Raw genomic sequence first — 13,279 nt, forward strand, 5'->3', positions numbered from 1 at the left:
CTGTCTCTTCCCCCACCCCCACCCTCTCTCTCTGTCTCTTCTCCCACCCCCACCCTCTCTCTCTGTCTCTTCCCCCACCCTCTCTCTCTGTCTCTTTCCCCCCCCCACCCTCTCTTCTCTGTCTCTTTCCCCCCACCCTCTCTCTCTGTCTCTTCTCCCACCCCCACCCTCTCTCTCTGTCTCTTCCCCCACCCCCACCCTCTCTCTCTGTCTCTTTCCCCCCCACCCTCTCTCTCTGTCTCCATTCCCCCCACCCTCTCTCTCTGTCTCTTCTCCCCCACCCTCTCTCTCTCTCTGTCTCTTCCCCCACCCTCTCTCTCTGTCTCTTTCCCCCCACCCTCTCTCTCTCTGTCTCTTCCCCCCACCCTCTCTCTCTGTCTCTTCTCCCACCCCCACCCTCTCTCTCTGTCTCTTCCCCCACCCCCACCCTCTCTCTCTGTCTCTTCCCCCACCCCCACCCTCTCTCTCTGTCTCTTCTCCCCACCCTCTCTCTCTCTCTGTCTCTTCTCCACCCCCACCCTCTCTCTCTGTCTCTTCCCCCCCCACCCTCTCTCTCTGTCTCTTCCCCCACCCTCTCTCTCTGTCTCTTTCCCCCCCACCCTCTCTCTCTGTCTCCATTCCCCCCACCCTCTCTCTCTGTCTCCATTCCCCCCACCCTCTCTCTCTGTCTCTTCTCCCCACCCTCTCTCTCTGTCTCTTCCCCCCACCCTCTCTCTCTCTCTGTCTCTTCCCCCACCCTCTCTCTCTGTCTCTTTCCCCCCACCCTCTCTCTCTCTGTCTCTTTCCCCCCACCCTCTCTCTCTCTGTCTCTTTCCCCAACCCTCTCTCTCTCTGTCTCTTTCCCCCCACCCTCTCTCTCTCTGTCTCTTTCCCCCCACCCTCTCTCTCTCTGTCTCTTTCCCCAACCCTCTCTCTCTCTGTCTCTTTCCCCCCACCCTCTCTCTCTCTCTCTGTCTCTTTCCCCCCACCCTCTCTCTCTGTCTCTTTCTCCCCACCCTCTCTCTCTCTGTCTCTTTCCCCCCACCCTCTCTCTCTCTGTCTCTTTCCCCTACCCTCTCTCTCTGTCTCTTTCCCCCCACCCTCTCTCTGTCTCTTTCCCCAACCCTCTCTCTCTGTCTCTTTCCCCCCCACCCTCTCTCTGTCGCTTTCCCCCCACCCTCTCTCTGTCTCTTTCCCCCACCCTCTCTCTCTCTGTCTCTTTCCCCCACCCTCTCTCTCTGTCTCTTTCCCCCCACCCTCTCCTCTCTCTCTCTCTCTCTCTGTCTCTTCTCCCCACCCTCTCTCTCTGTCTCTTTCCCCCCACCCTCTCTCTCTTACTCTTCCCCCCACCCTCTCTCTGTCTGTCTCTTTCCCCCCCACCCTCTCTCTCTCTGTCTCTTTCCCCCCCACCCTTTCTCTCTTCCCCCCACCCTCTCTCTCTGTCTCTTCCCCCACCCTCTCTCTCTCTGTCTCTTTCCCCCCCACCCTTTCTCTCTTTCCCCCCCACCCTCTCTCTCTCTGTCTCTTCCCCCACCCTCTCTCTCTCTGTCTCTTTCCCCCCCACCCTTTCTCTCTTTCCCCCACCCTCTCTCTCTGTCTCTTCTCCCCACCCTCTCTCTCTGTCTCTTTCCCCCCACCCTCTCTCTCTTACTCTTTCCCCCACCCTCTCTCTGTCTGTCTCTTCCCCCCCACCCTCTCTCTCTCTGTCTCTTTCCCCCCCACCCTTTCTCTCTTCCCCCCACCCTCTCTCTCTGTCTCTTCCCCCACCCTCTCTCTCTCTGTCTCTTTCCCCCCCACCCTTTCTCTCTTTCCCTCCCCCCACCCTCTCTCTCTCTGTCTCTTCCCCCACCCTCTCTCTCTCTGTCTCTTTCCCCCCCCACCCTTTCTCTCTTTCCCCCCCACCCTCTCTCTCTGTCTCTTCCCCCACCCTCTCTCTCTCTGTCTCTTTCCCCCCCACCCTTTCTCTCTTTCCCCCCCCACCCTCTCTCTCTGTCTCTTTCCCCCCCACCCTTTCTCTCTTCTCCCCACCCTCTGTCTCTTTCCCCCTCACCCTCTGTCTCTTCCCCCCATCCCTCTGTCTCTTCTCCCCACCCTCTGTCTCTTTCCCCCTCACCCTCTGTCTCTTCCCCCCATCCCTCTGTCTCTTCTTCTCCCCACCCTCTGTCTCTTCCTCCCCTCACCCTATGTCTCTTTCCCCCCACCCTCTCTCTCTTACTCTTCCCCCCACCCTCTCTCTGTCTGTCTCTTTCCCCCCCACCCTCTCTCTCTCTGTCTCTTTCCCCCCCACCCTTTCTCTCTTTCCCCCCACCCTCTCTCTCTGTCTCTTCCCCCACCCTCTCTCTCTCTGTCTCTTTCCCCCCCACCCTTTCTCTCTTTCCCCCCCACCCTCTCTCTCTCTGTCTCTTCCCCCACCCTCTCTCTCTCTGTCTCTTTCCCCCCCACCCTTTCTCTCTTTCCCCCCCACCCTCTCTCTCTGTCTCTTCCCCCACCCCTCTCTCTCTCTGTCTCTTCCCCCCACCCTTTCTCTCTTTCCCCCCCACCCTCTCTCTCTGTCTCTTTCCCCCCCACCCTTTCTCTCTTCTCCCCACCCTCTGTCTCTTTCCCCCTCACCCTCTGTCTCTTCCCCCCATCCCCTCTGTCTCTTCTCCCCACCCTCTGTCTTCTTCCCCCCCTCACCCTCTGTCTCTTCCCCCCATCCCTCTGTCTCTTCTCCCCACCCTCTTGTCTCTTTCCCCCTCACCCTATGTCTCTTTCCCCCACCCTCTCTCTCTTACTCTTTCCCCCCACCCTCTCTCTGTCTGTCTCTTTCCCCCCCACCCTCTCTCTCTCTGTCTCTTTCCCCCCCACCCTTTCTCTCTTTCCCCCCACCCTCTCTCTCTGGTCTCTTCCCCCACCCTCTCTCTCTCTGTCTCTTTCCCCCCCACCCTTTCTTCTCTTTCCCCCCCACCCTCTCTCTCTCTGTCTCTTTCCCCACCCTCTCTCTCTCTGTCTCTTTCCCCCCCACCCTTTCTCTCTTCCCCCCCACCCTCTCTCTCTGTCTCTTCCCCCACCCTCTCTCTCTCTGTCTCTTTCCCCCCCCCACCCTTTCTCTCTTTCCCCCCCACCCTCTCTCTCTGTCTCTTCCCCCCCACCCTTTCTCTCTTCTCCCCACCCTCTGTCTCTTTCCCCCTCACCCTCAGTCTCCTTCCCCCCATCCCTCTGTCTCTCTCCCCACCCTCTGTCTCTTTCCCCCCTCAACCCTATGTCTCTTTCCCCCCCACCCTCTGTCTCTTCTCCCCACCCTCTGTCTCTTCTCCCCACCCCTCTGTCTCTTTTTCTCCCCCCCCTCTGTCTCTTCTCCCCACCCTCTGTTCTCTTCCCCCTCACCCTCTGTCTCTTTCCTCCTCCCACCCTCTGTCTCTTCCTCCCCACCCTCTGTCTCTTCTCCCCACCCTCTTCGCTTCTCCTCTGTCTCCCCCACCCTCTGTCTCTTTCCCCCTCACCCTCTGTCTCTTCTCCCCACCCTCTCTCTCTGTCTCTTTCCCCCACCCTCTCTCTCTTACTCTTTCCCCCCACCCTCTCTCTGTCTGTCTCTTTCCCCCCCACCCTCTCTCTCTCTGTCTCTTTCCCCCCCCACCCTTTCTCTCTTTCCCCCCCCCCCTCTCTCTGTCTCTTCCCCCACCCTCTCTCTCTCTGTCTCTTTCCCCCCCACCCTTTCTCCTCTTCCACCCCACCCTCTCTCTCTTCTCTGTCCTCTTCCCCCACCCTCTCTCTCTCTGTCTCTTTCCCCCCCACCCTTTCTCTCTTCCCCCCACCCTCTCTCTCTGTCTCTTCCCCCACCCTCTCTCTCTCTGTCTCTTTCCCCCCCACCCTTTCTCTCTTTCCCCCCACCCTCTCTCTGTCTGTCCTCTTTCCCCCCCACCCTCCTCTCTCTGTCTCTTTCCCCCCCACCCTTTCTCTCTTTCCCCCCACCCTCTCTCTCTGTCTCTTCCCCACCCTCCTCTCTCTCTGTCTCTTTCCCCCCACCCTTTCTCGTCTTTCCCCCCACCCTCTCTCTCTCTGTCTCTTCCCCCACCCTCTCTCTCTCTGTCTCTTTCCCCCCCACCCTTTCTCTCTTTCCCCCCCACCCCTCTCTCTGTCTCTTCCCCACCCCTCTCTCTCTCTGTCTCTTTCCCCCCCACCGCTTTCTCTCTTCTTCCCCCCCACCACTTCTCCTCTGTCTCTTTCCCCCCACCCTTCTCTCTTCTCCCCACCCTCTGTCTCTTTCCACCTCACCCTCTGTCTCTTCCCCCCATCCCTCTTCTCTTCCCCCACCCTCTGTCTCTTTCCCCCTCACCCTCTGTCTCTTCCCCCCATCCCTCTGTCTCTCTCCCCACCCTCTGTCTCTTTCCCCTCACCCTATGGTCTCTTTCCCCCCCACCCTCTCCTTCTTTACTCTTTTTCCCCCCACCCTCTCTCTGGCTGTCTCTTTCATTTCTTCCCCCACCCCCCTCCTCTCTCTCTGTCTCTTTCCCCCCACCCTTCTCTCTTTCCCCCACCCTCTCTCTCTGTCTCGTCCCCCACCCTCTCTCTCTCCGGGTCTCTTTCCCCCCCACCCTTTCTCCTGCTTTCCCCCCACCCTCTCTCTCTCTGTCTCTTCCCCCACCCTCTCTCTCTCTGTCCTTCCCCTTCTTCCCTTCCCCCCCACCCTTTCTCTCTTCCCCCCCACCCTCTCTCTCTGTCTCTTCCCCCCACCCTCTCTCTCTCTGTCTCTTTCCCCCCCACCCTTTCTCTCTCTTTCCCCCCCACCCCTCTCTCTCTGTCTCTTCCCCCCCACCCTGTTCTCTCTTCTCGCCCACCCTCTGTCTCTTTCCCCCCTCACCCTCTGTCTCTTCCCCCCATCCGCTTCTCTTCTCTTTCTCCCCACACCTCTGTCTCTTTCCCCTCACCCTCTGTCTCTTCCCCCCATCCCTCTGTCTCTTCTCCCACCCTCTGTCCTCTTTCCCCCCTCACCCTATGTCTCTTTCCCCCCACCCTCTCTCTCTTACTCTTTCCCCCCACCCTCTCTCTGTCTGCTCTTTCCCCCCCACCCTCTCTCTCTCTGTCTCTTTCCCCCCCACCCCTTTCTCTCTTTCCCCCCACCCTCTCTCTCTGTCTCTTCCCCCACCCTCTCTCTCCTCTCTGTCTCTTTCCTTCCCCCCCACCCTTTCTCTCTTTCCCCCCCACCCTCTCTCTCTCTGTCTCTTTTCCCCACCCTCTCTCTCTCTGTCTCTTTCCCCCCCACCCTTTCTCTTCCTTCTTCCCCCCCACCCTCTCTCTCTGTCTCTTCCCCCACCCTCTCTCTCTCTGTCTCTTTCCTTCCCCCACCCTTTCTCTCTTCCCCCCCACCCTCTCTCTCTGTCTCTTTCCCCCCCACCCTTTCTCTCTTCTCCCCACCCTCTGTCTCTTTCCCCCTCACCCTCAGTCTCTTCCCCCCATCCCTCTGTCTCTTCTCCCCACCCTCTGTCTCTTTCCCCCCTATGTCTCTTCCCCCCACCCTCTGTCTCTTCTCCCCACCCTCTGTCTCTTCTCCCCACCTCTGTCTCTTTTCCCCCCACCCTCTGTCTCTTCTCCCACCCTCTGTCTCTTTCCCCTCACCCTCTGTCATCTTTCCTCCCCACCCTCTGTCTCTTCTCCCCACCCTCTGTCTCTTCTCCCACCCTCTGTCTCTTCTCCCCACCCTCTGGTCCTCTTTCCTCCCCTCACCCTCTGTCTCTTTCTCCCCACCCTCTCTCTCTGTCTCTTTCCCCCCACCCTCTCTCTCTTACTCTTTCCCCCCACCCTCTCTCTGTCTGTCTCTTTCCCCCCCACCCTCTCTCTCTCTGTCTCTTTCCCCCCACCCTTCTCTCTTTCCCCCACCCTTCTCTCTCTGTCTCTTCCCCCACCCTCTCTCTCTCTGTCTCTTTCCCTTCCCCCCCACCCTTTCTCTCTTTCCCCCCCACCCTCTCTCTCTCTGTCTCTTCCCCCACCCTCTCTCTCTCTGTCTCTTCCCCCCACACCCTTTCTCTCTTTCCCCCCCACCTCTCTCTCTGTCTCTTCCCCCACCCTCTCTCTCTCTGTCTCTTTCCCCCCCACCCTTTCCTCTCTTCCCCCCCACCCTCTCTCTCTGCTCTTTCCCCCCACCTTTCTCTCTCTCCCCACCTCTGTCTCTTCCCCCTCACCCTCTGTCTCTTTCCCCCCATCCCTCTGTCTCTTTCCCCACCCTCTGTCTCTTTCCCCCTCCCTCTGTCTCTTCCCCCCATCCCTCTGTCTCTTCTCCCCACCCTCTGTCTCTTTCCCCCTCACCCTATGTCTCTTTCCCCCACCCTCTCTCTCTTACTCTTTCCCCCCACCCTCTCTCTGTCTGTCTCTTTCCCCCCACCTCTCTCTCTCCTGTCTCTTTCCCCCCACCCTTCTCTCTTTCCCCCCACCCTCTCTCTCTGGTCTCTTCCCCACCCTCTCTCTCTCTGTCTCTTTCCTCCCCACCCTTCTCTCTTTCCCCCCCCCACCCTCCTCTCTCTGTCTCTTCCCCACCCTCTCTCATCTCTGTCTCTTTCCCCCCCACCCTTTCTCTCTTTCCCCCCCACCCTCTCTCTCTGTCTCTTTCCCACCCTCTCTCTCTCTGTCTCTTTCCCCCCACCTTTCTCTCTTTCCCCCCCACCCTCTCTCTCTGTCTCTTCCCCCCACCCTTTCTTCTTCTCCCACCCTCTGTCTCTTTCCCCCTCACCCTCTGTCTCTTCCCCCATCCCTCTGTCTCTTCTCCCCACCCTCTGTCTCTTTCCCCCTCACCCCTGTCTCTTCCCCCCATCCCTCTGTCTCTTCTCCCCACCCTCTGTCTCTTTCCCCTCACCCCTATGTCCTTTCCCCACCCTCTCTCTCTTACTCTTTCCCCCCACCCTCTCTCTGTCTGTCTCTTTCCCCCCCACCCTCTCTCTCTCTGTCTCTTTCCCCCCACCCTTTCTCTCTTTCCCCNTTTCCTCCCCACCCTCTGTCTCTTCTCCCCACCCTCTGTCTCTTCTCCCCACCCTCTGTCTTCTCCCCACCCTCTGTCTCTTTCCCCCTCACCCTCTGTCTCTTCTCCCACACTCTCTCTCTGTCTCTTTCCCCCCACCTCTCTCTCTACTCTTCTTCCCCCACCTCTCTCTGTCTGTTCTCTTTCCCCCCACCCCTCTCTCTCTCTGTCTCTTTCCCCCCCACCCTTTCTCTCTTTCCCCCCACCCTCTCTCTCTGTCTCTTCCCCACCCTCTCTCTCTCTGTCTCTTTCCCCCCCACCCTTTCTCTCTTTCCCCCCCACCCTCTCTCTCTCCTGTCTCTTGCCCCACCCTCTCTCTCTCCTGTCTCTTCCCCCCCACCCTTTCTCTTTCCCCCCACCCTCTCTCTCTGTCTCTTCCCCACCCTCTCTCTCTCTGTCTCTTTCCCCCCCCCACCCTTTCTTCTTTCCCCCCACCCTCTCTCTCTGTCTCTTTCCCCCCCACCCTTTCTCTCTTCTCCCCACCCTCTGTCTCTTTCCCCCTCACCCCTCTGTCTCTTTCCCCCCATCCCTCGTCTCTTCTCCCACCCCTGTCTCTTTCCCCCTCACCCTCTGTCTCTTCCCCCATCCCTCTGTCTCTTCTCCCCACCCTCTGGTCTCTTTCCCCTCACCCTATGTCTCTTTCCCCCCACCCTCTCTCTCTTACTCTTTCCCCCCACCCTCTCTCTGTCTGTCTCTTTCCCCCCCACCCTCTCTCTCTCTGTCTCTTTCCCCCCCCACCCTTTCTCTCTTTCCCCCACCCTCTCTCTCTGTCTCTTCCCCCACCCTCTCTCTCTCTGTCTCTTTCCCCCCCACCCTTCTCTCTTTCCCCCCCACCCTCTCTCTCTCGTCTCTTCCCCCACCCTCTCTCTCTCTGTCTCTTTCCCCCCCCACCCTTTCTCTCTTTCCCCCCCACCCTCTCTCTCTGTCTCTTCCCCCACCCTCTCTCTCTCTGTCTCTTTCCCCCCCACCCTTTCTCTCTTTCCCCCCCACCCTCTCTCTCTGTCTCTTTCCCCCCCACCCTTTCTCTCTTCTCCCCACCCTCTGTCTCTTTCCCCCTCACCCTCTGTCTCTTCCCCCCATCCCTCTGTCTCTTCTCCCCCACCCTCTGTCTCTTTCCCCCTCACCCTCTGTCTCTTCCCCCCATCCCTCTGTCTCTTCTCCCCACCCTCTGTCTCTTTCCCCCTCACCCTATGTCTCTTTCCCCCCACCCTCTCTCTCTTACTCTTTCCCCCCACCCCTCTCTCTGTCTGTCTCTTTCCCCCCCACCCTCTCTCTCTCTGTCTCTTTCCCCCCCACCCTTTCTCTCTTTCCCCCCACCCTCTCTCTCTGTCTCTTCCCCACCCTCTCTCTCTCTGTCTCTTTCCCCCCCACCCTTTTCTCTCTTTCCCCCCCACCCTCTCTCTCTCTGTCTCTTTCCCCACCCTCTCTCTCTCTGTCTCTTTCCCCCCCACCCTTTCTCTCTTTCCCCCCCACCCTCTCTCTCTGTCTCTTCCCCCACCCTCTCTCTCTCTGTCTCTTTCCCCCCCACCCTTTCTCTCTTTCCCCCCCACCCTCTCTCTCTGTCTCTTTCCCCCCCACCCTTTCTCTCTTCTCCCCACCCTCTGTCTCTTTCCCCCTCACCCTCAGTCTCTTCCCCCCATCCCTCTGTCTCTTCTCCCCACCCTCTGTCTCTTTCCCCCTCACCCTATGTCTCTTTCCCCCCCACCCTCTGTCTCTTCTCCCCACCCTCTGTCTCTTCTCCCCACCCTCTGTCTCTTTTCCCCCCACCCTCTGTCTCTTCTCCCCACCCTCTGTCTCTTTCCCCCTCACCCTCTGTCTCTTTCCTCCCCACCCTCTGTCTCTTCTCCCCACCCTCTGTCTCTTCTCCCCACCCTCTGTCTCTTCTCCCCACCCTCTGTCTCTTTCCCCCTCACCCTCTGTCTCTTCTCCCCACCCTCTGTCTCTCTCCCCACCCTCTGTCTCTTTCCCCCTCACCCTCTGTCTCTTCCCCCCCACCCTCTGTCTCTTTCCCCCTCACCCTCTGTCTCTTCTCCCCACCCTCTGTCTCTTCTCCCCACCCTCTCTCTCTGTCTCTGTCCCCCACCCACCCTCTCTCTCTCTGTCTCTTCCCCCCCACCCTCTCTCTCTCTCTCTTTCCCCTCACCCTCTCTCTGTCACTTTCCCACCACCCTCTCTCTCTCTTTCCCCCCACCCTCTCTCTCTCTGTCTCTTTCCCCCCAATCAAAATTGGGTTTGATTTCAAATTTTTGTGGATCTGTATAATCTGAGGGAAATATGTGTTTCTAATATGGTCATACATTGGACAGGAGGTTAGGATGTGCAGCTCAGTTTCCACCTCATTTTGTGGGCAGTGTGCACATAGCCTGTCTTCTCTTGAGAGCCATGTCTGCCTACGGCGGCCTTTCTCAATAGCAAGGCTGTGCTCACTGAGTCTGTACGTATTCTGCCACTGTGTACTCTCTGTTTAGGGCCAAATTGCATTCTAGTTAGCTTTGTTTTTTTTGTTAATTCTTTCCAATGTGTCAAGTAATTATCTTTTTGTTTTCTCATGATTTGTTTGGGTCTAATTGTGCTGCTGTCCTGGGGCTCTGTGGTGTGTGTTTGTGTTTGTGAACAGAGCCCCAGGACCAGCTTGCTTAGGGGACTCTTCTCCAGGTTAATCTCTCTGTAGGTGATGGCATTGTTATGGAAGGTTTGGGAATCGCTTCATTTTAGGTGGTTGTAGAATTGAATGGCTCTTTCTGGATTTGGATCATTAGTGGGTATCGGCCTAATTCTGCCCTGCATGCATTATTTGGTGTTTTACACTGTACACAGAGGATATTTTTGCAGAATTCTGCATGCAGAGTCTCAATTTGGTGTTTGTCCCATTTTCTGAAGTCTAGGTTGGTGAGACCTCACTACCATAAAGGGCAATGGGCTCTAATGACTGATTCAAGTATTTTTAGCCAGATCCTAATTGGTATGTTGAATTTATGTTCCTTTTGATTGCAAAGAATGCCCTTCTTGCCTTGTCTCTCAGATCGTTCACAGCTTTGTGGAAGTTACCTGTGGCGGTGATGTTTAGGCCAATGTATGTTTCGTTTTTTTGTGTACTCTAGGGCAATGGTGTCTAGATGGAATTTGTATTTGTGGTCCTGGCGACTGGACCTTTTTTGGAACACCATTATTTTGGTCGTACTGAGATTTACTGTCAGGGCCCAGGTCTGGCAGAATCTGCGCAGAAGATCTAGGTGCTGCTGTAGGCCCTCCTTGGTTGGGGACAGAAGCACCAGATCATCGGCAAAGAGTAGATATTTGACTTCAGATTCTAGTAGGGTCTCTCTCTCTCTCAGGGGTTGAATTAGCATGGGAAACTAATTATTACATTACCAAAATTAGCAAAAAAAGATCCAAAACAAAAGTGAAATAAACAAAAAATGAACAGCAAACGTTACACTCACAACAGTTCCAAAAGAATTCAGACATTTAAAATGTCATATTATGTATGTATACAGTGCTGTAACAATGTGCAAATAGTTCATGTACAAAAGGGAAAATAAATAAACATCTCCCTCTCTGTCTCCATGTGTGTGTGTTTTAGGGAGCATTAATTGATTAGCTTGCAGGTCTGTTAACTGAGCCTGGGAGAGGGATAAAGTGTTGGTGCTGTTGTCTTTACGGGCCCTCTGTGGGAGTGAATGGGTTTACTGTGTGGCTGTGAACTAACTAATAGCCCTCTGTGGGAGTGAATGGGTTTACTGTGTGGCTGTGAACTAACTAATAGCCCTCTGTGGGAGTGAATGGGTTTACTGTGTGACGGTGAACTAACTATGAGCCCTCTGTGTGAGTGAATGGGTTGACTGTGTGGCTGTGAACTAACTAACTAAGAGCCCTCTGTGGGAGTGAATGGGTTGACTGTGTGACTGTGAACTAACTAAGAGCCCTCTGTGGGAGTGAATGGGTTTACTGTGTGACTGGGAACGAACTAACTATGACCCCTCTGTGGGAGTGAATTGGTTGACTCTGTGGCTGTGAACTAACTATGACCCCTCTGTGGGAGTGAATGGGTTGACTCTGTGGCTGTGAACTAACTATGAGCCCTCTGTGGGAGTGAATGGGTTGACTCTGTGGCTGTGAACTAACGATGAGCCCTCTGTGGGAGTGAATGGTTTTACTGTGTGACTGTCAACTAACTAAGAGCCCTCTGTGGGAGTGAATGGGTTTACTGTGTGACTGGGAACGAACTAACTATGAGCCCTCTGTGGGAGTGAATGGGTTGACTCTGTGGCTGTGAACTAACTATGAGCCCTCTGTGTGAGTGAATGGGATGACTCTGTGGCTGTGAACTAACTATGAGCCCTCTGTGGGAGTGAATGGGTTTACTGTGTGACTGGGAACTAACTAACTATGAGCCCTCTGTGGGAGTGAATGGGTTTACTGTGTGACTGTGAACTAACTAACTAAGAGCCCTCTGTGGGAGTGAATGGGTTTACTGTGTGACTGTGAACTAACTAACTATGAGCCCTCTGTGGGAGTGAATGGGTTGACTCTGTGCTTGTGAACTAACTAAGAGCCCTCTGTGGGAGTGAATGGGTTTACTGTGTGACTGGGAACTAACTAACTATGAGCCCTCTGTGGGAGTGAATGGGTTTACTGTGTGACTGTGAACTAACTAACTATGAGCCCTCTGTGGGAGTGAATGGGTTGACTCTGTGGCTGTGAACTAACTATGAGCCCTCTGTAGGAGTGAATGGGTTTACTGTGTGACTGTGAACTAACTAACTAAGAGCCCTCTGTGGGAGTGAATGGGTTGACTCTGTGGCTGTGAACTAACTAAGAGCCCTCTGTGGGAGTGAATGGGTTTACTGTGTGACTGTGAACTAACTAAGAGCCCTCTGTGGGAGTGAATGGGTTTACTGTGAACTAACTAACTAAGAGCCCTCTGTGGGAGTGAATGGGTTGACTATGTGGCTGTGAACTAACTATGAGCCCTCTTTGGGAGTGAATGGGTTTACTGTGTGGCTGTCAACTAACTAAGAGCCCTCTGTGGGAGTGAATGGGTTGACTGTGTGCTTGTGAACTAACTAAGAGCCCTCTGTGGGAGTGAATGGGTTTACTGTGTGACTGTGAACTAACTAACTATGAGCCCTCTGTGGGAGTGAATGGGTTGACTGTGTGGCTGTGAACTAACTTGTTTGTTTGGGGTGGTTTGTGTGTCTGCATGCTTCTGTCATTTCGTGGTTTGTGTGCCAATGTCTGTCCTCCTCATCTGTTGAGTGTCTGGTGTGTGGGGGTTGATACTACATGAAGTGGATGCTGAGATGTCTTGTAACCAGAAAGCTCTTTCTCCAGTAATGTGAGAAATGTAAGTATGTCATAGGGTAACTTTTTTCTTGCCCGCTACACAGTGTCGTAATGAAAAGTAGCTGCAGTGTAATTAATCTCAGCAAACACCACATACATATTCATTAAATTACACACACATACAGACGTTAGAAAGACATGGAGTATCTGCACAGTGCTGTGTCTAGTTGTTGTATCTGTGCTCCGTGAGCATGACTTCACTGTATGAGTGGGGAGGGGGGGAGTGAAGGAGGGAGGGAGGGGGGAGGCAGGCAGGCAGGCAGGCGGAGAGGGAGGGAGGGATGGAGGAAGGGGGCTGCAGTGAGCAGAGAGTACCTAGTGATGTCATCGTCCCAGTGGAGCAGAAACACATAGCCATTGTTGCAGGTGATGGTGCAGCGCAGAAAGACTAAACATATATAGTGTGTGTGCCTGTGTGTGAGTGTGAGCGTATGTGTGTGTGTGTATACATCTGAACGTGCATGTGCCTTTGTCCATCTGTGTGTGTGCGTGTGTGTGTGTGTGTGTGTGTGTGTGTGTGTGTGTGTGTGTGTGTGTGTGTGTGTGTGTGTGTGTGTGTGTGTGTGTGTGTGTGTGTGCATAAAGCAGGGAGAAGGAAGGAAGGAGGAGGCGTCTAGCTAGCTACCTGGGCTTGACATGATGTCATCCTCCCAGTGGGTTTACACTGCCAAGCTGCTGTTGCAGGTGAAGAATATGGCTAGTGTGTGTGTGTGTGTGTGTGTGTGTGTGTGTGTATACCTGGGTCTTGATGATGTCATCGTCTCTGTGGACCTGCAGGACGTAGCCAGAGTTACAGGTGATGGTGCAGCGAGCTCCGTTGAAGAAGCCCAGACTGCTGCACTTGAGCTCTGCATTGCGGATCAGCGGCTCCTGGCAGTCGATGGCCTCACATGAGTAATGGACACAACTAGAGAAGGAGGGGTACACACAAACACATGGGTGAATGATTTAGTACTAGTATAATCA

At 55.3% G+C, this 13,279-nt stretch overlaps 1 protein-coding gene across 1 annotated transcript in view; it reads right to left on the bottom strand.

Annotated features, from left to right (window-relative positions):
* LOC109868679 (pappalysin-1) overlaps nucleotides 1-13,279 on the bottom strand; it is a 123,436-nt gene that overhangs the window by 33,526 nt on the left and 76,631 nt on the right. The window contains exon 14 of the mRNA XM_031802535.1: nucleotides 13,052-13,220. Coding sequence (XP_031658395.1) covers nucleotides 13,052-13,220 — 169 coding nt within the window. The remainder of the gene's footprint in view (nucleotides 1-13,051; nucleotides 13,221-13,279) is intronic.

Source organism: Oncorhynchus kisutch, linkage group LG23 (genome assembly GCF_002021735.2).
Source record: "Oncorhynchus kisutch isolate 150728-3 linkage group LG23, Okis_V2, whole genome shotgun sequence".
NCBI classification, from domain to species: domain Eukaryota; kingdom Metazoa; phylum Chordata; class Actinopteri; order Salmoniformes; family Salmonidae; genus Oncorhynchus; species Oncorhynchus kisutch.